Source organism: Nothoprocta perdicaria, unplaced genomic scaffold, assembly GCF_003342845.1.
Source record: "Nothoprocta perdicaria isolate Ctin4 unplaced genomic scaffold, notPer1 scaffold_46, whole genome shotgun sequence".
Taxonomy (NCBI): Eukaryota; Metazoa; Chordata; class Aves; order Tinamiformes; family Tinamidae; genus Nothoprocta; species Nothoprocta perdicaria.
Window position 1 is genome coordinate 4,075,881 of NW_020455710.1, and position 21,490 is coordinate 4,097,370.

The 21,490-nt window shown below is 42.4% G+C and overlaps 1 protein-coding gene across 1 annotated transcript; it reads right to left on the reverse strand.

Moving 5' to 3' along the window:
• Positions 1-848: 848 nt before the first annotated feature.
• Positions 849-20,301, reverse strand: LOC112953752 (ATP-binding cassette sub-family A member 10-like). The gene is made up of 38 exons (XM_026046858.1): positions 20,281-20,301; positions 19,642-19,852; positions 19,316-19,474; positions 19,024-19,124; positions 18,630-18,856; positions 17,916-18,051; positions 17,350-17,535; positions 16,839-16,971; positions 16,030-16,198; positions 15,545-15,603; positions 14,988-15,098; positions 14,345-14,520; positions 13,803-13,922; positions 13,350-13,488; positions 12,844-12,934; positions 12,072-12,211; positions 11,547-11,666; positions 11,118-11,316; positions 10,658-10,824; positions 10,348-10,475; positions 9,478-9,615; positions 9,027-9,140; positions 8,276-8,446; positions 7,947-8,060; positions 7,672-7,779; positions 7,406-7,474; positions 6,790-6,881; positions 6,363-6,483; positions 5,907-6,021; positions 5,558-5,649; positions 4,670-4,842; positions 4,113-4,188; positions 3,259-3,353; positions 2,415-2,534; positions 1,940-2,080; positions 1,757-1,839; positions 1,615-1,670; positions 849-1,101 (listed from the first exon to the last, which is right to left on the reverse strand). The coding sequence occupies exons 1-38, from the start codon at positions 20,299-20,301 to the stop codon at positions 1,003-1,005; spliced, it is 4,770 nt and encodes a 1,589-aa protein (XP_025902643.1). The 3' UTR covers positions 849-1,002.
• Between the last annotated feature and the right edge of the window lie 1,189 nt (positions 20,302-21,490).

Below are 21,490 nucleotides of genomic sequence, written 5' to 3' on the forward strand. Positions count from 1 at the left end.
ATCAGGTTTTTGCCACTTCCCTGCTCATCTCCTTACTTGTAAAGATTACTGTGGAAAGGAGCATTTTGGGTTTGCAGGGCTGCTTTTCCCTACAGGAGCAGCGCATTGCTGAGCCGCTGCAGCCACCTGCTGGTACCCACCAGCCCGCTCTGCTTGTGCCCCTGTGGTCACGTCACCTCTTCCACCCGGGCATCATCCGCCCGGGCATCATCCATGCCGGCATCCTCCACCTTCGGCAACATCTCTGCTGGCGTCTGCCTGGCATCATCCACACCAGCATCCTCTACCTGCATCCTCCACCTCAGCATCTGCCTGCACCATCCGCCTGCATCCAGCTGGGCTGCCCTGGGGGAGCAGCAGAGCTCCAGCCTCAGCGGCTTGACCCTTTGCAGATGGCCCCATACATGGACCCTTTGCAGATGCTCCGCACAAAGTCTTTGAACTTAACATAGAGGAAAAAGAGGAGGTAACAGCTTTGCACCCATCTCCTCACCTTTGGCTCCCGAATTCCACTTACATGGGGATGGGGACCAGAGACAGGCTAGGCTAGCCCAAGAGCATCTGAAACGCACAGAAGTAGCCGCTTTGGAGGGACAAAACACTGTCCTGAGCTCCAAAATACACCAGTATTGCACTGGTGAGGGGGAAGTTCTCAGCCATGAGCCAAAGGTCTGCTTTGTGCCCACCATGGAGGAGCGAGATCTCCTCCAGCAGCAGCGTGGGGTCCTTCAGCTTGTTCCAATGAGATGGCTTGGGAAGTAACATTTCTTCATGTTACTGCTCAGAAAAACAAGCCTCACAAGTCAGTCTGGACAGGGTTACAGATGAACCGCAGATACCGATCKGGCAGAGAATCAAGGCTTTATTTATTAAAAAATACGTATATTTGTTGGTTCAGCAGAACCTGTGGAGCTCTATGTGTCGTGATGCTGATAACCAAGTCTTGAGACTCTAATAATCACACATATTAATAATAATAATACTGAAAAAAGCCTTTCTGGCTTAAATGTATCTGGGATGAAGAGGTCTCTGATCCTGAGCTTCACTGGACGCTGCATCCTGGTCATGCTCCTCGGAATCTGTGGTGAGGTCTACAAATACCTGCAATGCACAGGAACACAAACAGTCACGTTACTTCCAAGGACCTGGCAGTACCAACACTGATCATACTACTTTGTGTTTTTTTAATAAAACTAATTTCTACTCTTGTCTATATTTTTTTCCAGCTAGATTTATGCTATTTCTTTATTTTAAATGAGATATATTTCTCACATGCACAGCATTCCCGTTTCCAAGCTTTAAATCAACACTGTAAGAGTCTTTCTAACTGCAGTAACTATTTCTTTTCCAAAAAAACTGATTGGACCGATAACATAACAGTCATTTTTCATGCATTTCAAGCCACACAACAATAAAATAGGCTTTAAAAACCAAATGAAACATTCAGCATAGCAAAGGCACAGCACATTCCTGCTTTCTTAACTCAGTATATGGTGGGGAAGGCGTTCCCGCTCCACCTTAAGCCTGGTTAAGTCATATTTTTGGGATATTTGTCTCTGGTATGCATGAAGCCCCARACTCCTAAACATCACGCTCCAGTTCTGCATAACCTACCTGTTGCAAGGTGCGCAGAGACAAGCTGTATTCCTCAAACCTCCTGTTTTGTTTAGCTGTGGAGGGACAGAAAAGGAATAATTACAGATGAAACCCAAAGGAGGAATTTACAAGCTATCTTCATATTCACCTCACTCTTTACCTGCTTCGAGTTTGGAGAAAGACTGAGACAGAGGAAGGACATTTTCCATGGGTATCTTGTAGACCAGCAAAGACGAAGAAGTACTAACAAAGAAAATAAATAAAACCCCATCACGTTGTTGCTCTGCAGTGTGTTTAGGAGCTGCTCCTCTATCCAGAGCTACATCATGTGCAGAGCAGTGACCTTTCCTGCTGCGCTGCCGCGGGGAAGAGCCGCAGCACCTCGGCGTGGACAGCGTCTCTGTGTCCCGCGTCCCTCATCCTGACTTCCAGGGAGTAGCTTTGACCAAACTTACGTTTCAGGTCCTCCACGGAGCCAATGTAGCTGCAGAGAAGGGGAATGGAAAGCAGTCATGAAAGAAAAGGCATTGTGAGCGTCAAAAATGCCATCTCTGGATGCAGAGTAGGAGATACATTGCTTTATATGTAGATACTGTAGATACTCTACAGATCTGTAGCACTCTGCATACTGTAGAGCTCTATATACCCTATAGTTCCTATTCTTCATCTATATACACCATGGTCATTACACACTTTGGGCAAAGCAACCCAAAACGATCATTTTTCTATTAGATTAGTAGGAGTAAACTAAAAGCCCTTGACGATGATAGCGTCTGAGCTGGAGGAGACCCAGTGAACGGTGCCATCCCAGCGCCCACCGGAGCTGCCCCGACACCAGCACGGCCACGCGGTCGCAGGTGGCCACGGCCTCGTCCAGGTGATGGGTGCTGAGCACGGCTCCCCTCTCCTTGCTCTTCAGCGCCGTCTCAATTGCTTTCCTGGAAACAGAGATCGCAGTTAATTCCACCTACAGAATACTCCCTCTTCTGTTTTTCAAGGCAACAACTAAACGATAAGGCAATAAACATCAGATTTCCTTTTAAAGGACTTGAGTAGCAAAGGAAATTTGCACTAACATACAAAAGGCCAATGCTTTCCTAACTTTTCCCCAAACAGCTTCTATAAAATTGAGTTTGCATGGAGAAAACAGTTACTAAATACTTTGTGTATCTGCTCTAACTAAAATAAATTGAGCAGAGTCTATTTTTCTTGGCATATTTCTCATTATTAAGCTGTCTTGCTTAGAGATGAAAACTGAATGCTAAGGCTACATTGCAATTTGTCATGTCGGCATCCCTCCAAATTTTACAATTTCAGGTAAAACAGCTTTTGAAAAATAACAGTAAATACCAGACCCGAATGGTCAACTAGTTTGTGGAAAAGGAGAACTACTTATAATTTGCCACAAACTCTGAAGAAAGTGGGAGTTTTTCTTCCATACCAAATGCATGGTTTCTTTTGGAGTCCACTAGTATTTTTTTCAACGATGCCATCACTAAGATCTCATCTGATGTCTAGCAATGGACAGAAGCTATGGATAGAGCAGAAACTATTTGCTGTCCAGCAGTTACCAAAATAGCGAGGATCAGACTCATTCTGTGATGGATGTAAATCTGTAACCTATTATTTTCCCCTCTTTGGTGCTAAAATAGCACTGCTCACCTCATCCGCTGCTGCTCTTTGGGGTCCATGCCCACGGAGGGCTCGTCCCACAGCAGGACTGTCGGGTCGCCCAGCACGCTTAGTGCAAAGCTCACCTGAAACAGCAAAGGTGCCCAGTTTAGGTCCACCTTGGCTTTGCTAAAACCCTTAGCTTGTCCCAGTGCATCTTAATTCCTGCAAATATTTTCATTCAAATCTCTTCATTCAGAAATGCAGCAGGAGCAGAAGTCCAGAAAGAGCCCCCAGGCATTCTGAGTCAACGTTTTAATCTTAGAAAATCAACTTCCCCCAAATATCCAGGTCTGCCAAAAATTTGAAAGAGTTTTTCCAACCGATTTCCTGGCAGATGCACTTTGCAGGGCACAAAGAAGCGATTATCTGCTAAATCCAATTTGCATCTACCATTTATCAAATAATTGCCCACAGAAAGTAGGGGAAAAGGAGAGTGGGGCAGTCTGCCAGACAGGATTCAGAAGATATGGATGGAAATAAATCAGGCTGGAAACACCCTTACAGTGCATGCTTCTGCACTGGAAGGAACCCACTCCCTCACAAGGACTGCAATAATGCAGGCAAATTTCAACTCTGTGGTCTTTCTGAAGCACACCAGGTTTGCAGGAGCAGTTACACGTGACAGAATTTTACAGCTTTCTCCCAAGAAGAAAATTTCTACTGAGTGAAGTAAAAATTAAAACTTCTGCAGTGAAAAGGACCACGCTCTGATCTTTCTGACACCAATATAGAAGCCAAAGAACTCAACGAGCTTGAATGAATGGGKTTTTTTTGTGCATCATATTTGAGAAGGAGCAGGGATTTGGTCAATCACAGAGCACAAATCTAACCATCTAACTTACCTTTCTTGCTTCTCCCATAGACAATCTCCTAACCTCTGTTTTTAAATGCTTCTGGAGCTCCAGGGCCTCTGCTACGCTGTGGAAAGTGGATAGAAGATGACCAAAATACATATCTCCATTTGCTAACTGTGGTCAGGGGTACTGAGGATCCCTGGAATCAAAGATAATATACTCCTCACCTTGGGTTACTTGATAACTCTATTCCTAATTCTAGTGATAAATTAAAAAATTCTGGTAAAGCTCATGACAGTAGGTACAGCTAATCAGAGAAGGGCAGTTTTAAATGTAAAGGTTTCAAATCGAGGCAAGATTGGATGCTTTCTGAAGCTTTTCTAGATAAGCTATGGTGAAAATCACAGATGAAGTGTTCAAACACTGTAATAGAGACCTCTTCGGACCTCATCTGAAGTCATATTCTTCCAGTGTAAAGAGGACAAATTCACTGCAGTACCTCTTTTTCATACGAGCCAGGTTTACTAGTGAAACCACTTTTCCATGTCTCCCCATCTTCTAACTCAAGATGAGGAGCAGAAAACAGAAGTTATTTGGCTGCGTACCGGCTGATGCTAGCAGCCACATCTTCACTCCTCATCCCTTTCACGGCAGCATAGACTTCCAGATGTTCCTGCACCGTGAGGTTGGGCCAGAGCGGGTTCTCCTGAGGGCAGCACCCAAAGAACCCGGCGCTGTGCTGGCCTGGAGAAGACGGGTCACTGCCCTGGATCAGCACCTGCACAAACACGCAGTGGAGAAAGGGCTCTGGGTTATTCTGGCTGGAAAGAATTAACCCCATGAAATCCTGAATGTTTTCTCTTGTATTATAGCATGAAGCAACGTGGACCTCATACACATGTGGGAAAAAAGTCTGGCGTTATTCAACCGATCATCTCCATCAGTCATGACATCTGCTCATCTGGTTCCAAGAAGCCTTCATACAAAACCAAGGCTTTCGGGAACAGCACCAACATCAGACTATCATCTCCTAACACACATATATATTTTCATTTCAAACATTCAACCCCAAATCTGTAGCGGCAACAGCATTTCCCTCCAGCACATTTCATTAATCATCATGCACATGATGGATTGTTATTGGCCCAGCCCTATTCGTATTCATTTTTAATTTCCTSCCTTTGCCAGGCTTTATGGAAACAGTGCTGTTTTCTACGATGTCAACATTTTTTACAGTGCTTGCGAAATATCAAGATTGGCTTCAAAACCACATTAAAATTTCTGCTTAGCTCAAACTGTTAAGACTGTAACATTAGTTTTAATGAAAACTAGGWTATGCTTTGAGGCCATCAGCATTTTATTTGTGTATCTGTCAACGCTGTGTATTTATAAAGTCCTCAATTACCAGGTTGCATTGCTGCTCTTCCTTTTCCCACCCTTCATTTCTAAAGGCATCAAGGTTATCCCTCAACTACTTCAAAGAAATCACATACTTCCCCAGCAGTCAGTGTTATGTCTCCAGAAATCATATTCAAAGTCGTGCTTTTTCCAGCTCCGTTGGGTCCTAACAGTCCTAATACTTCTCCTGCAACAGATATGCAAGAATCGTTAAAGAGATTCCCTTCCCATRGGCTAGACAATATCTAGAACTACAAGGGAAGAAAGGGGAATTCATTAACACATCCCAGAAAATAAAACCCATGGAAGTAATGACCCAATGCAGAATGTGCATCATGCCTTAGGTCTGGTTATAGACAGGGAAGTTACAACAAAAACATGGTCTCCAAAGACGATCTTTGCATGGGACAGTCATTTAGAAGTGTTGAAGCAAAGCACTAGGACCTTTTTTAATGGTGAAAGAGAGATTTTTGACAGCAACTTTCTTCTTTTTCTTTAAAAATGAGCTGGCCTTCGTGTCTTCATACTCTTTGCGCACGCTGCTGACAATGACAGGATCCTGTGTGGAAACCAAGTGGGAATTAAAAACCCTCCTGCTACTGTAGGAGACAGCTCACYTGTTCTCAACATTATGTCTCCTATAGAGAGCCATATGTAGGAAATTAAAAATCCAGGAAACAGAACAGCAGAGAAATGAGGGGAAAAAGTAGAATGTGAACTAAAATATAGTTCAACTTTCCTGCACTAACTCTGCACTAACTGTGGGTTCGGTTAACACTTGAAAATTAAAAGATTAGTAAAAAAAAAAAAAAAAAAAAAAAAAAGTGTATAAACTAAGAAAACAGAGACAGGGCAGAAGACAGAGCGTGAGAAAGGGAAGAACCCAGGACCTCAGCTCACCTCTTGCTGCGGCAGAGATGCCACGGCGCTCCTGACGCGCTCCCTCTCAGCCTGCACTTCTGCAGCTTCCTCTCCTGGATGGTCCCTGTTGTGGCGGGCGACCGCTCTCCGGCGGCAAAACCTGCAGGCAGAGATGGGGCACACTGAAAATTGCCTCCAAGGGCATTTTATGGGTTTACTCCCAGGCTAGTGCCCGTACAATGTCCTGTGTGACTTATCTCTATAACGGAAGCCACTCCACAAGGAAGCCACTCCATGACATAGCTYTAATGTTCATTCCCTGGGCAGGGAATTTTGATTTTATTCACACTTTGCATCACTTTTAAGGCTAACTGGTGGGAAAAGAGCATTGAGGGTATTGCATTTCTTAGAGGGCCACCGTGGTCAACACCAACACCAACTTGGCTGCGGCCCTCAAAGCACAGACCTGAAGATGGGGTCACGTCTTGTAGCTGCTTCTCCATATCGTATCTCCAAGCAGCAAAGGAGAAGAACAAAAATCACGCAGTGGAAATAAGGCTGAAAATGCAACAACGAACTAGGTTTGTACAGAGGCAAGCAATGCCACATTTGATTAATTTTAACTCTAAAGGGATGCTGAGACCTATCTCATTTACTTCAGATACTGAAGTGCTAGGGAAAGAAATTAAATTGAAGCTGCATAAATATTTCCATCTCATTGATAGATCATTTATTTATACTGCAGCTTTAGCTCAAATGAACAGCATTCCAAAGGACTCTTTTTGAGGTACCTTACAGGATCAGGACCACATTTTTCATATATTGTCTACAGGTCTGCCCAAGTTCTGCCTTAGGCATGAGCTCCATTTAATCCCCTCATCATTTTCCACTCACGGGATAGCATTTTAWGGGCACCTGACAGATGAGCCCTTGGCTCCTTGGATTTATCTCCCCTTCATCCAATATGCAAATTTACTTCTTAACCCATACTTTATTAATGGCAAGAGTTATGCCAGCCAAGTGCAAATCCATCACATTACAAGAACCTTTTACAAAATAACCACCATCAAACTGTTCCTTACTGCAAAGACAGGGACAAAGRCTTTACTCTGCAGCTCTGAATGCTCGTCCATGTAAAAATAGTATGGTTCCTGTGGGAAAATATCAGTCARTTAGCAAAAATCCTTAGTTTTTCTCCATTTATGCAGGGCGAAAACAAACGTTTGGCATCTATTGAGGGCAAGCAGTATGTCTAGCACACCACCTCCCTCCTGGCAGCAACACACCTTACTTGCTATGTTTTGCCACCAAGGAGCTATATTTATCTGAGCAGAATATGTTTACTTACAGGTGCAAAGATTAGCCAGCCCAGCAATGGAAACCAAGGAGTCAGTGCAGAAAAGATGATACAGACTATATCGTGTCGGCTACTGAACGTATAGAAAATGAAGGAAATCTAAAATAAAGCAGAAAAAAGTATTTCCAAAAGTCATGAGTTATGGCTAAAAACCAGTTTGCCACTGATTTTGGTTATTATGCTGCATGTCAATATGCTTGGAGCAAAACCTCTGCTGGTTTGATGTGTAAACCAAATATTGCAGAGWGAAGATTCACTTCACTTACCAGAATAATGATGAAAGACCAAAAATAACGATTGCTCCGTCCATYGCGAAATTTAAAGGCAATCAAATAAATGTGTAGAACAAGAGATATTCCATAACCAATGATGCAAACAATCTAGAGAAAGAGACTGATATTACTGACGAGGAAATGGATGTGGGTAAAGCAGACTCCTTGATACAATTGATCAGTCAAAATATTGGATCCTTCTAGACCACAAAGGAGTTTGAAAGCTGTCTCCTTGCAAGGACAGCTTGRTGATTCTCATATGGAGAAATATCCCAAGAAAATAACTAGGAGAGGGGATTTGTAGCAGGGTGCTCTGCACTTACCAAGGCCAGAATCATGGTGGCATTGAAGAAGCTGCTGTAGCAGAACAAGACCAGGATGCCGGCCATGAGGCTGATGAGCGCCCAGTAGAGCGGGACGTCCACCAGCGCCTGCCCGCACCAGTACGCCGAGGGGAAGAGCCCYGCGAGCCGCAGCTGGGAGCGAGCCCTGATCTGCCAAGGGAAGGGGAGCACGTCCAAAAGCTGCCACGGGAGGCCTCCAGCTTGGCTGGAAACAGCTCGAGGAATCAGTGGTGGACAAACCCATTCCCGCTCCCATCTTCCTCTAATTTCCCCCATTCCTCCCTCCTTTCCCTGACGTGGAACATCGGAACAAGTCACCATGAAAACTGAAATTAAATTATTTCGGAGAAGAGAAAGACTGGTACTGATTCTGGTCACAAGCACCCAGGAGGCTTTCAGAGACCTGAACTAATTCCCAACAAAACCCCTAATCAACCAAAGCCCCAAGCTCTCTATTATAGACTATTTTCACGTGGCTGCATTTCTTCCCGGACACCAGACTTATAATCCTGGTTGTCCTACTGCATAGAGACACTGCCCATACAGAGAGCACCGTGTTGTGAACCTGTACGCTGCATCTCCCTCGTGCCTTCAAAACAAACCAACTCCCTTTGGTTTTTCTCCGTAGCATTCTTAAATCACAGAGCAAAGCAAGATTAAAATCTCTCCAGAGACATCGCATTTGTATTCATTTCTCCTTGTATAATTGGTTTCAGTGCATGATTTTTACCTTGTAATCATCCATGCTACTCATTGCAAAGTGAGAAGGCAAACCAGCAACCAACAAGAGCATGAAGGCGAAGCAGCGATAAAATATCTCATGCATGAAAGCTGGGTTTTTCATCTATGGAAGAGAAATTCATAATTTGGACATCATCAATAGTCAACACTTCCCCAGTAAAAACACGTTTCATGGCACTGAGGCTCTATGGAGTGCAACAACTAGAGAAAGGAATTCTCTTCCAATAACCTGTGTAATGACCACTGAGAAAGGCCAGTAACTGGCCACTAGCTGGACTTAATACTGTCCTTAATACTACTTAATACTGTTGACCATAGACCTTTGAGCTTGCTGGTCCAGCCAGGTTTCCACCCACCTTGCAGTCCACCCATCCAGTCCTTATCACTTCAGTTCGCTAAACATTTCTAATAATTTCCAGCAAGAAAGGTAGGACACTTACATGAGGAAAGGGGTCATTCCAGACGCGGATATGTTCTGTGGAATTGAAGAGCCTTAAGAAAGTGTTGCTGAGGATATTCATAAGCACTGGAAAGCAGTTGATGGGCTCTGCACTGCACATGATCGTGTACTGGTAGCGCTGGAGACATAAGATCAGAGGACATTACCTTCAGACCTGTGATAAGACCTGAAGAGTCTGCTAATCAGCAAAAAGATGGATAAAGATAACCGTATTTTTGGAGAGGAATACAAAAGACTTGGTACTAATCTATGTAATACAGTGAGATTAATGTAAAAAAGCACACAGTGGAAAGAATGTATTTTATCCAAGAAATAAAAAAACTGCCAGAGATTAAATAACTCCAAGGAGAGAAGCTTTAGTTTATCCCAGGAGAGAGGAGGGCACCTCAGACATCTTGGATGCAGAACAAGGAGGCTTGAACCTTCAGTCTTGCATGACATCTAGGAAAGATCTTATGGACGGGCACAGCTCAGGGCTGCCCTGCTGCCTGTGGAGCCATGGATCTGGGCAGGGAAAATATTCCCTAAATCCCTTTTTCCCCTCCTTTGAGAACAGTAGGACTCGGTGCACCTTTGCAGAAGCTCAGAGGTGGCTTAATGGCAATGAACCCAGGTGACAGTGTCACCTGCCTCCAAGYCCTGCTGAGCCACGCAAACAGAGCTGGAGCCAGTATCAGGCATTTATTAACTAAATACAGACCCAGCTTCCCACAAACAGAATTACTGATAACATCAAATACAACAAATAAGTGTTTTCTCTTTTCCTGATCTTTGTATTTCGCTGTGCCTCACTTAAACACATTTCAGAGAATCCTGTTGACAGAATGGAAGAAGAAGAGCTATTGCTCACCTTGCCTTCCAGGGATATTTTTATAGCTCCGTTATGCTGTGGCATACTTGTGATGTTTTGCTCAACAGCTATTTCTGGCACTATCTTTTGAATCTTCAAGGCATGAATGAAATTCTCAATATCTGATCCTGAAATCAAGCCAAGAGTATAAACTCATCATTAYTGTAATTTGATTTGGTTTTGCTCAAAAGAAAACACCTCCCAAGGCCACAAATATGCAATGGAACRTAACAGAGAGTAAGAACATTTACTTTCATCAAATTTAAGAAGATTGAGGGAGGTTCAGAAGACAAATAACTTATTTTTTCACCTGTGTCATTGAAGATGAGAAGATTTGTTGATTTAACATGAGTTTTCTCTTCATTGGGAACAAAATACAAGCTAGCAGTCAGCTCGAAGTTACCGAATCCTTCTGTCAGTTGAAATCCAATAAAAATGATAAACAGCGGAAGGATAAATACTCCCAAGAACAGCAATCTAGATGGAAAAACAAACCATAAATGGGTGCAGAAGCATTTTGCCTCTCACATACGACAGTGACATAAGCAAAGGAAAAAAATGAGTGATTTACGGGAGAACTTGAGCAAATCAGAGTTCTGCCAAGAGCTTCTAGCTGACCTTATTATTGTATTTTTAAAACATTTTTTCAGCTACCTAGTTTCCAAAAGATCTCAGCTATTTTTTAAGCCTCCCCTCAGTCACTTGAGGCTATATTCAGGTACTTTGACAAGGATCATTGCCACAGACCAAGCAAGCGCTYCCAGACTTACATGGACCTGAGGAGTTTTCCATCATGCTTTAGCTTTAAGAAGCGAACTCTTGCTATGGCCCGGACTTGTTGCCTCCAGAGCTCCACGCCACTGACGGTAGCTCGCCCTCTCTCCCAAAGCGTCAGGAGGCTTCGGTCCATCTCCTCCGTGTCAAAGCACTCTCCATCTTCCAGCTGTTCATTACCAGAAACACCACCATCTRCAAGGAGGTTTCAAAGGACACACTTTAACATTTTGCTGAATAATCAGCAAAGATTTTCTATTCTAAATCTGGAATTACTCATTTTTAATTTGGCTGTTTTTCTTGTCCCGCAGAAAACTATGGGAAGTCACTTTTAGCAGAAACTAGGTATGGATTCATTCATTCACTTAGAAAAAAAAGTATATTCAGAAACTTAAACCACACCAAGCTTGCAACATGGACTTTACCTTCTTGATCGAGAGCTTCCTCACCCTCCAGCTTCAGGAACACGTCTTCCAGGGTGGTCCTGCTAACCTCGTAATTAACAACCCCCTGCAAGAAGTTGCTCTCGAGGTGGCTGAACAGATCTGCACACAGGAACACAGAGGGCATGACCATCACCAGACTTTCTGAGCTTTAAAGCCACCCTCAATATGCCACACTCCATAATTTAAAAGCCACAGCAAAGTTCTTCCTGGCAAGAAGCTTTGCTTGAAACCACAGGAGTGTCATTGGAAGTTCAGGCTTTTAAGAGAGTAGAGTTTAGTTTGTAAGTGAGTTGGTAGATATTCCTTTGTTAATCTGAAGTATTAGTAGTATCGTGTTCATGAGAGGCTTTCCTTAAAGCTGGTATTTATGCAGCTTTGGGCTCCCTATGATATAGGCGGCAGATAAGGGAACATACTGATGACCTTCTCAGCAACCAGACTCTCTAGTTTTCCCACCATTTAGTGTCCCTTTAYAAGCCCAGCTCAAATACAGGTGTTTCTTACCTGGCAGGGCATCGGTGTTTTCCATGGGCAGCATGTAACATAATTCATCCCCCTTCTGTCCTCTGAACACGGCATCAGGGATGTACTGTCTGACCAGGGCTGATGCCACCTCAGGGTCACACAGGTCATTTACATGCATCCTATTTGCACGAAGAAGCAAACGTTGGGTCATTCAATCAGAACATGACTGCATGTTTCATCCACTAAGAATACTAAAGCTGCAGTTAGTTCTTCAAGTTTCAGGATAACCTTTAAATCTAGCGGTTATTTCTTCAAGTCGTGGGCTAACCTTCAAATCTAGGCAGTATTGCAGCAGGAATTGTTATAGACAACTTATAGCTCTGCAGTGCCCCTRTTTTGACTATGCATACATAGAAAATAAACGGTTGAGGTTAAGAATAATGATCGTGGGCAGCGATGCCAAACCAAGACGACAAATTAAAATCCAAAGAAAAGCAATTTTACATGAAAGACACTGTATGTCACTGGCAGCACAGGGTATGTGGAAATTGCAGTTCATCTTTTGGCTGCCAGGAGTTGCAAAGTCATTTTGGCTACATGTTCAGAGCTTTTAGGACTGGGTCCAAAGCAAAGCAGCTTACTATCCAAAGCAACATTTTTCTGGCAGCCCTAAAGCCTTCTAAAAAGGATTGTCAAGATTTCTATTTCTCTATACAGAAATTCTATATGAAACATTGACCCTATGAGCAAATAGTTTTATGAAAATCTGCTTCTAGTTGATGTAGTGATGATCAAAAAGAGAAGAATTTACCTTAAATGATAGCCAACTCCCCATTTTCTCTTCAAGTAAAGAGAAGAGCCAACACACTGTAATCTCCCATTTGAGAGAAAAGCTTTCCGATCTAAGGGTATGAATATAAAAGATTTAAGTGAATAAGTGAAATTTTATAATACTGTCTGCCTTTCTCCTAAACACCAAGGTTACTCTTCTTTATGCATTCTTATAGCTTATAGAATATTGCCCATGCATCCCAAGAGTGATAAGGAATCAGGACAGCCGATTCTGACAATTAATTCTGACAATATCACTAATTTGCGTGGGTGCTGTTCAGATAATAAAATAGCTGCTTCCTACTGAAGCAGTGTGAGTTGCAAGGTCTTGGAAGAAAGCTTCAGCCTCATTTATCTTTCATTCAGCTCAGGTTGGGTAGTTTATCAGATAAAATTCATCTAGCAAGCATAGACCGCGTCAYGTCGTGGTCCTTTGGTGACAAGTCCTAAATGCCATTCAACCACAGCTTGAGAATCCGGGCTCACCAGCGTGAATATCAGCTTCACCCATGCACTGGGTAGTGAAGAGCGTCACACGACCAGCTTGGTTTTCCTTCAGGAGACGCCACACGTGGTGCCTGGAGGAGGGATCCAGCCCCACTGTTGGCTCATCTAAAAGCAGCACCTGCAACGCCAGCATTTCCATGTTTATGCAGTACCATTTGAATGCTTTTAAAAATCTATTCTAAAGACAAAATGCAACCCCAAATGGCTGCCTTTTTAATAGTTCTTTCTCCTAATTTCATATTACACTTTTTGTTTTAAATACAGTTTTGATTGAGCTATATTTCTTGTCCCTTTTGGCAGCCAAGTGAGTTAGTAGGTCAGCAGATTTTTTTGAGTGCCAAGGGAAAAGAAATACAAGTTTCTGTGCCAAATCAAAATGCAAAACTACGCTCTAAACCATTGTGTATAACACCAATAGGATCTGCTCCCTACCTTCGGATTCCCTAGAATTGCAATTCCAAGAGACAATTTTCTTTTTTGTCCCACCGTCAGTGTATTGGGGAGGACATTCTGAAGATCAGTGAGATCCAGCGCCGTCAGTACTTTCTTCACCTTGGTGATAGACAAAAACAAAGGCCAAGCTTCAGTTTCAAGGTCTGGAGACTGCCTGCTGGAAATGCACGGGGAAGCAGCCACGGAGCGGGCTACAATAGCTCCAAATATTGAACACTTTTTGGTTCGTGTGTGACTATAGACAGTACACAACGCAGAGCTTCAAGATCTAAAACTTAACAGCTTTAAATGGACTTCCCTTTAAATATTAAATATTGCAAATCAACTTAAAAATGAAATTTGCAATTAAATATTGCAGATCAGGCTGTTGGGAATAAGAGAATTAAAATGCATTTCTTCCCTCAATTAAGGTTAACCTTGATTCAAAGAWTGCATCACTGGGAGTAATCTTTCATAAATCTACCTCAACAAACACTTCMAGATGCTGGAAAACAGGGGTCAGCCATCAAACACAGACCAACCTCTTGCTCTACTTCCTTCATCTGAATCCCTTTGATGTGAGCGAAAGTTCGCAGGTTTTCCTTCACCGTTAAGGTTTCAAAATGCAGATTTGATTGTGGGCAAATCCCCACAGTTGCCTGAATTCCTTCCGTATTTTCTATTTCAGCTACTTTGTAGTTGTATATCGTTGCAGAACCTGTAATTCAGGAAGGAATGAAACAAATGTTATAGAATACAGTATTGCTGTGCAGGGAAAGCAAAGTTTTGTGTTCACATCTTTGTTGTTAAATCCGTGATAATGACGACTGTTTCTCTGATGTTAAAAAAAAATAAGGTGGGCAAAATAAGTTTTTGTTGTGCAAAGATTTTAATACCAGTCAGAAMTAGCTCAGGGCACCAAATCTCTCTCAGGAACTAAAATATATTTCCTGTATATATCAAGCTCAAGGAAAACATTGGACATCCAATTGGGAAGTAACCATCTGTGCATACTTGAGCATATCCACGAGGGACGTGTTAATCTCAAAGCATTTGTGAAGGGAACCATCTGAGCTGACCGAATGACCTGAAGAATGACGTGACTTTTTAGTTTAATCTCTTCATCCTGGTTGACTTGAAAGCCAGACAGCTTCTCATCTTCAGCATACGGGTCCATCATCTTACCTGCTGAAGGCTGGGCAAAGCCACTGAGCACATTCAGGAGAGTCGTTTTTCCAGATCCACTGTGACCAAGCAATGCAGTGATCTGGCCTTCATAAACATTCAAGGACAAGTCTAGAATAAAAACGAGACAGTATTAGGATGAAAGGGCTTGAAGGAAATAGATTTGTACCTGCAGTTTATTGCCAGGTTTGGTAAAGGAGTCTGATTTCTTTTGACGACAAGCAAAACCRCATCCCAAAACACAGGCTGCATCTTCCCAGTTTAGTTTATGTGCTGAGAGCGTTGAGGGGTTTTTACATAATGGTTTATGTCTGCAAATACGCAGCTTTTTAGGAGACTCCTGCTCCTGCAAAAAATAATCTGCAGCATTGTTTCRGGAGTGAAGAGGAAAACTGGGTAACATTTTTAGGAATCTGCAAGTAACTTACACCAGCAGAAATAGCCGCTGCATAATGTGTTTTAACTTCCCAGTGCTGAAGACAGTTTAAGTACATCCAAAATATTTCAAAACAGCTTTGATTCATAAATAGAGAAATATCAAATAAAGCCCCTCTTACCTTTTAAGGCCTCTGTTGTCTTGTCCTTCCTTTTGTATGTTTTGGTAATATTGTTTATTCTATAGGAAAGGSAAGCAAGCTGTTACTGCTAAATCTTGCAATTCTGATATACATCTTTTGCCTAAAAGGAACCTATAAAGACTATTGGAAGGGTATTTTTCAACATCCTCCTAAATTTGATTCCACTTTCTATCATCAGGGGGTTGCTACATTTTCTCATGGGAAAAAAAAAAGAAGTTTTTATAATTCATCTCTTAAAAGCAGATTTGGTTAATGCAATTTTATAATGAGAGCAAAGTGTCTGAAAGTCAAACCCAACAAACAATTAACTAATAAAGCATAAGGCTATAGGGAATGAAGAGCAAATGGTCACATAACGGAAGGGAACATGGGCACACGTGCAGTTTCTCTGGTGCAATAGTGGCTCTGCCATCTGGACTCAGCTACAATGTGTAGGGGTTGTTCATATCTACAAGAGCCTTTACCTGATTGCTTCTTTCCCAGCAAACTCAGGGGGCATCGGTTCCTCGGTGGTMCTGAGGGCTCCATGGCTGCTCCCGTTGCCGGTTCCCTCTCCGGTGCTCCTGCTCTTGTGCTGGAACCAGTAGGATGGCTTCAGGAAGAACAAAGGAGGATACTGTACTCCGTACTTGCCTAATGCAGAAACAAAAAAGTTAAAGTATCACACTCAAATTGCTATGCATCAGTTCAACTTTGATAAATGCCTCATAAATATAGATACATACTGATATATATTAATATATTCAGCTATCTCATTGTCTATAGTCACAAAATTTACACTTTGCACAGAATGGAAGGGATTCCTGTGAATCCCCCYYTTTTTTTTTTAATATATTCTGAATCAAAATCCTATAATATCCTCCTAAATCCTAGTGGCTAGCGATGCTGGGGTAGACATGAAGGCTCTCAGTGCCTCACTGCAGGATTTGGGGCTCTTTTTGCAGGCTGTTTCTAAGGCAGAGCCAAGTTGGGGTAGCTCTGTGCGTCCAGCCTTGGGGAAAACAAGAGTATTTCCAACAATTTCTTTCTCATGATCACAACAACTCCAGTTTTCAGCCCCTCTGTAATGCGGCAGGCACGTTTCCATCTAGATGCTGCTCCACAACCTGAGCAGCTCGCTTCTGCAACGTATCTTTTGCTGTTTCCCATAGATTAGAGTTTTCTCAGCAATATCCCACAGCTCCTTCAGCTCCTCATCCTCCTTGAGAGGAGAGGGTGACAGGAATAAAAAAGTGCAAGCAGATTCATACTCTTACCTTATATTTCTACTTACCAGGCAAAACTTTATCAAAGTAGATGGCCAACAGCATGTATAAAACACTGTCAAAGATTAATATGATGTAGAGATTCAAGAAAGGGTAAAATTCTGGTGTAAGCATTGCTCCATATCTTTCTAAAATTATAATCTAAGGAGGGGGAAAAAAAAGCACAAATCAGATGCAACACTTCCTTTAGGCTTGCATGTAGGCTCTTGGGCTGTGTTGTGTTCTGACCTGCTCTTCGGCATAAACCCAAGTCTACTTGTGATCACAACATTGTTTTTAATGTTTTTCCAGGCATGGAAAYTCATGGTATATACAGAGATGATAAAATTCCTACAGCAGATGAGAGTCTAACTATGGTGGTTGCAAATTAATATGTTTGCACTTCTTGGAATCGAACTTATTTTTCCAAATCACTTAGCACAGAGTGGGTCTTTCTAGCAATGGGGATTGCCCACGGTGGCTACCCTGTCCCGGTGCCGCATCCGCAGCCTGTTTGCTGCTTGTGTTTTTGGAGCATACCTTCGAGATGCCGGCTGCACACACAAAAGAGCTCATGAGACTAAAGCTCCATTCGAAAGCTGGAGGCAGCATTTCAAAAAAGGTCAAAAAGCCCAGGCATCCAAAGACAACTTGAAGGGCAAACCCCACAAAACCGGTAATATTCGGCTGCTTCAACAACGAGCTGAGCATAAAATAGAAGTGAATCTGCAGAAGAGAAGAACTGCAATTAGCAGGATGAATTGTTGCTGCTGATAAAAGAATAACACAGATGAAAATCCAACAAGGAACATTAAAGACGTGGTTGGCTTTGATTGTCCKCCGCAGTGAGTTTCTAAAGAAATCACCATTTTTCCTCAAAAGGTCCCTGTGTGACCCTGTGTGAGATTTGAACATGCAAAAATTGAGAAGATTTTGATTTCAAGTCCGAATCTTCCAAAATTGCAGTGACATTTCAGCCTACCAGTTTTAACAAGAAAATCCTAAGCAGTCCTGCCTTGGAGCATTCTATAAACTTACAAACAGTTTAATTAGCAAGTGGAARAAGAAAATCTATGCATAATTTAAAAGCACAGAAGCAGACTTACAGTTGCTATGCCGTAAAAGAAATAAAAGAAGAATATTTCAGTAAAGTTGCCTTCATAGAGGACTTCAAAYGTGATGGCTGTCAGCAAGCTTGCCAGTATTGAAACGTAGATGGTGTATAGCAAGCTCCAGGACAACCTGCAAATAAAAGCACCATTATTTTTGCCTCTGCAAACAAAGTTTTTTCATGATATATCTGGTACAAGAGACATTCTTCTTATTTTAAATGCCACTTTTTGCACCTACCAACGAGAGTGCACGTGCAGTGACACTGGGAAGAACTGCAGGGAATTTAATGCAGTCTGGACTATTAATTATATTTTTCCTAATGAACAAACGCAAGTACGAAAATTTTTCCTGCTTTGATAGACCCTTGATCATTTCCAATTCCCTCCTAAATTTCTCATTCCACTTTTTTTGTTCTCTGTCTTATRTGAAGAGCCCATATATAAGATATAACTGCAACTCATCGCTGGCACAAGCACTTTAAGCCCTGGTAGGTGAGGACACGGAGCCCACAAGTGGCTGCTCTCCTTCTGTGCCCATCACCAGGGCTCCCTGCCTTTGGAAATGARCTGCCCTGTGGACCAACACTTTATTTTATTATTGCTATTATTATCATCATCATCATCATTATCATCATCATCATTTTATATTTATTTTMTTTTATATACTCTTGCAATTATATCCCGTTAATCTCCTTCTAGTGGACTTACCAGAATGCGATATCGTGCAAACCCATTGCTTTCATTAAAACCTTGAGCTTCTTTTTCTCTCTTATAACCTTCATTGATAAAAAGTACATATTTGGAGTGAAACACACTATAAGGCCAAAAATGAACCAAATGTAGCCCATTCTATACACAGGCTTGTTCAAGTCTGATTTCAGATAAATGCCGCTAATTGACTTCATCTCTTCCCAGACAGAATGATTTGTTTTCGCCTGGCGAGCAGAAACGTGCCRTTAATTTGATTTTGCATAATGAAACAATCAACATCAGAACAAAGACTATTCATAAACATTACAGTTAGTTCTTCAATAACATTGTTAAGTTCTTAAGCGGTAAATTAATCTCAATATTATATATTTTCCATCACGATCATACTTACTTCTATTATTATTGCATCAATGCTGGCCTGCAGTGATAAAAAGCCCTCTTTCCAGTATGAGGGAACATTACAATAGCTTGAGGAATAATTTTGGCAGGCTTCTGTAGGAAATAAAGAAAAGGAAGCGTTTTACATATATTTTTAAATATATATGCACATGTGTATGTGCACATTAGTACACATGATGTGTTATTATTATAATACACATACAGGACAGTACAGAGATTCCTGTAAGTGGTTTGTTAGGCAAAATTGTTATGCAATTTGATTTAGGTTCATTAATTTCCATTACCTATTTGGTCAAGGACRTCACTGGGGTATACTATACTGTAGCTGTGAAATCGGAGGCTGTAGGAGGAGGCATCCTTAAAAACYACACCAATAAAGTCTCCGTGCCGAAACGCATCTTTTTCTATTATTTTTTCATCTTTCACTCCTTTGGGTTTTATACCTGGCATTTTCAAGCAAAACAAGAGAAACACAGCAGAATTTCTCATTTGTGATGAAGCAACATGAAAATATGCAGTGCCCCAACATCAGTACTGCAGGCTGGGTACTCATATGGCCAGGGCAGGACGGATTCTGTCACCATAAGCCAGGCTTTAAGAGCAGCCTTACCCATCATTGCCGAATCTGAAGCCACTTTATCCATTATTTGCCTAGTGGCATTCGTTGCTGGGGTATATATGACTTTAACTCCGGTAGCGTTGAAGGCAGGATCATCCAAACGTCCGAGGGATTCGTAAGGGATTTCCTGCCGTGGAGAGTGGTATATCACTCGCGTTGTTAAGTATATCGTGAAGATAAGAACCAGCGTTGTAATCCATTCCTAGGCAAAAGGGAGGAAATAAAGGTGAGGGGTGGCACAGGGTTTTGATTGTGACGCTATGATGCTCCAAGGCTTTGCACAAATGAGAAAAAGGTATTTGGCAGGTGTGGTATTTTAGACCAAAATTCACTTTTTGAAGTGAGAAGCATTTCCTCCGCATCAGAGCCGACAAGGTCTGCAGATAATTTTGCAGCAGCGATCGTGCCTTGCACGCTGTGTTCAGCAGCTAAAAGCAGCGAGGCAGCAGCGAGGCCGGTTGCTGTTGCACCGGCACGTTGTGTCGCTGGAAGAAACCCAACGCTGACACTTTCCAGAGAGCCACATTGTGAGCTGGGACTTTTCATAGAGCATCTACTATAGAACCAGCTSAGCACAAAAACATTTCAGAGCAAAAATCCCGTCTTCACCTTGGCAGGTCAGATACTTGCCTGAAAAGTTTCCATTTTCATCCTCCACACCCTAAGAATATTTTTCCAAAAGAGGGCACAAGTTTGTTGAAATATTTTTGAGATTCTCCTGCATATTCTCTGCATTTTCCCAGCTAGGATGAGAAATGAAAGAATATCATTTAGAATAGCACRGATTGCTGAAAATATATTCACTTCAGGGAAAGCCAAAGCACGAGCAAGAGCCCTGCTTGTCATGCATACAGCTAAGAACAACTCTGAAACAGCTAGAGCCGAGGAATATTGAGAAAATCCCGCTTTGTTCCTTCATTCCCACACAAATACTRGTAGGAAAGGACCAGATTTGGGGAATTTTTATTCCAGCTCCRGCCACGGGCCAACCCCCCGACTGGTTTCACCACCTTTGCAGAATGAGAAGGAGCCTCCAAAAGCCCTTGGGATTTCACCCCCRAGAAGGGCTTAAGCCCAGCCCAGCTCAGCTCAGCCTTGCGCCCTGCTCYCGCCGGGCAGCGCTTCCTCGTTCTGCAGACCGGGCAGCTGCAGTTAATAAACGGTTCCACTACTCTGTTCCTGCCGTTGTTTGTTTTGGGAAGAATTAAATATTTGCCTGCTCCAGGGCCAAGCGATCCGGGATCTCTATTTACCCTTTGACTGTTAGCAGAAGTGTTTTATCTTCGTGAACGGCTTGCCTTTTTATTATTATTTTTTTTCCCTCGCCTGGAACTTTCTCCTGTGCTTGGAATCGCAGTCTACTATAGAGGTTAAAGGCAACCAGGCAGCAATTGCTAGGAAGTGTTACTTTTTTTTTTGCCTAAATGTGGCTTTCATTCTTCCCAAACCCAACCCAGCAGCCCATCCTCAACTAAATATTTGGGCGTAAACAAAGTTTCATGCTGGAGTATTTGGGGAACAAGCAAAACATGACGGTTTTGTAAAAACTCCGCTGAATTGCTACACAAGTGTAAGGGAAGCTCTTCACTATAAAAAAGCCCCAGTAAATTTTTACTGCTCCTAACCTTATTTTTGCTATCAGAGCTGGCAGYACTGTGCCCTTCAACCTGAAGCATTAAGCCACCAGAAAGGCAGACAGATAATGATGCCTCCAAAAATCTTTGTCAGGAAGAATTTCCTTTTCAATTTTGATATTAAAAGACAACATTTCAGCAGGAAGGATGCACGATCGGAAAGATACAGTCTCTACAAGATGTGCAATTTGAAACAGTGAGTTTTG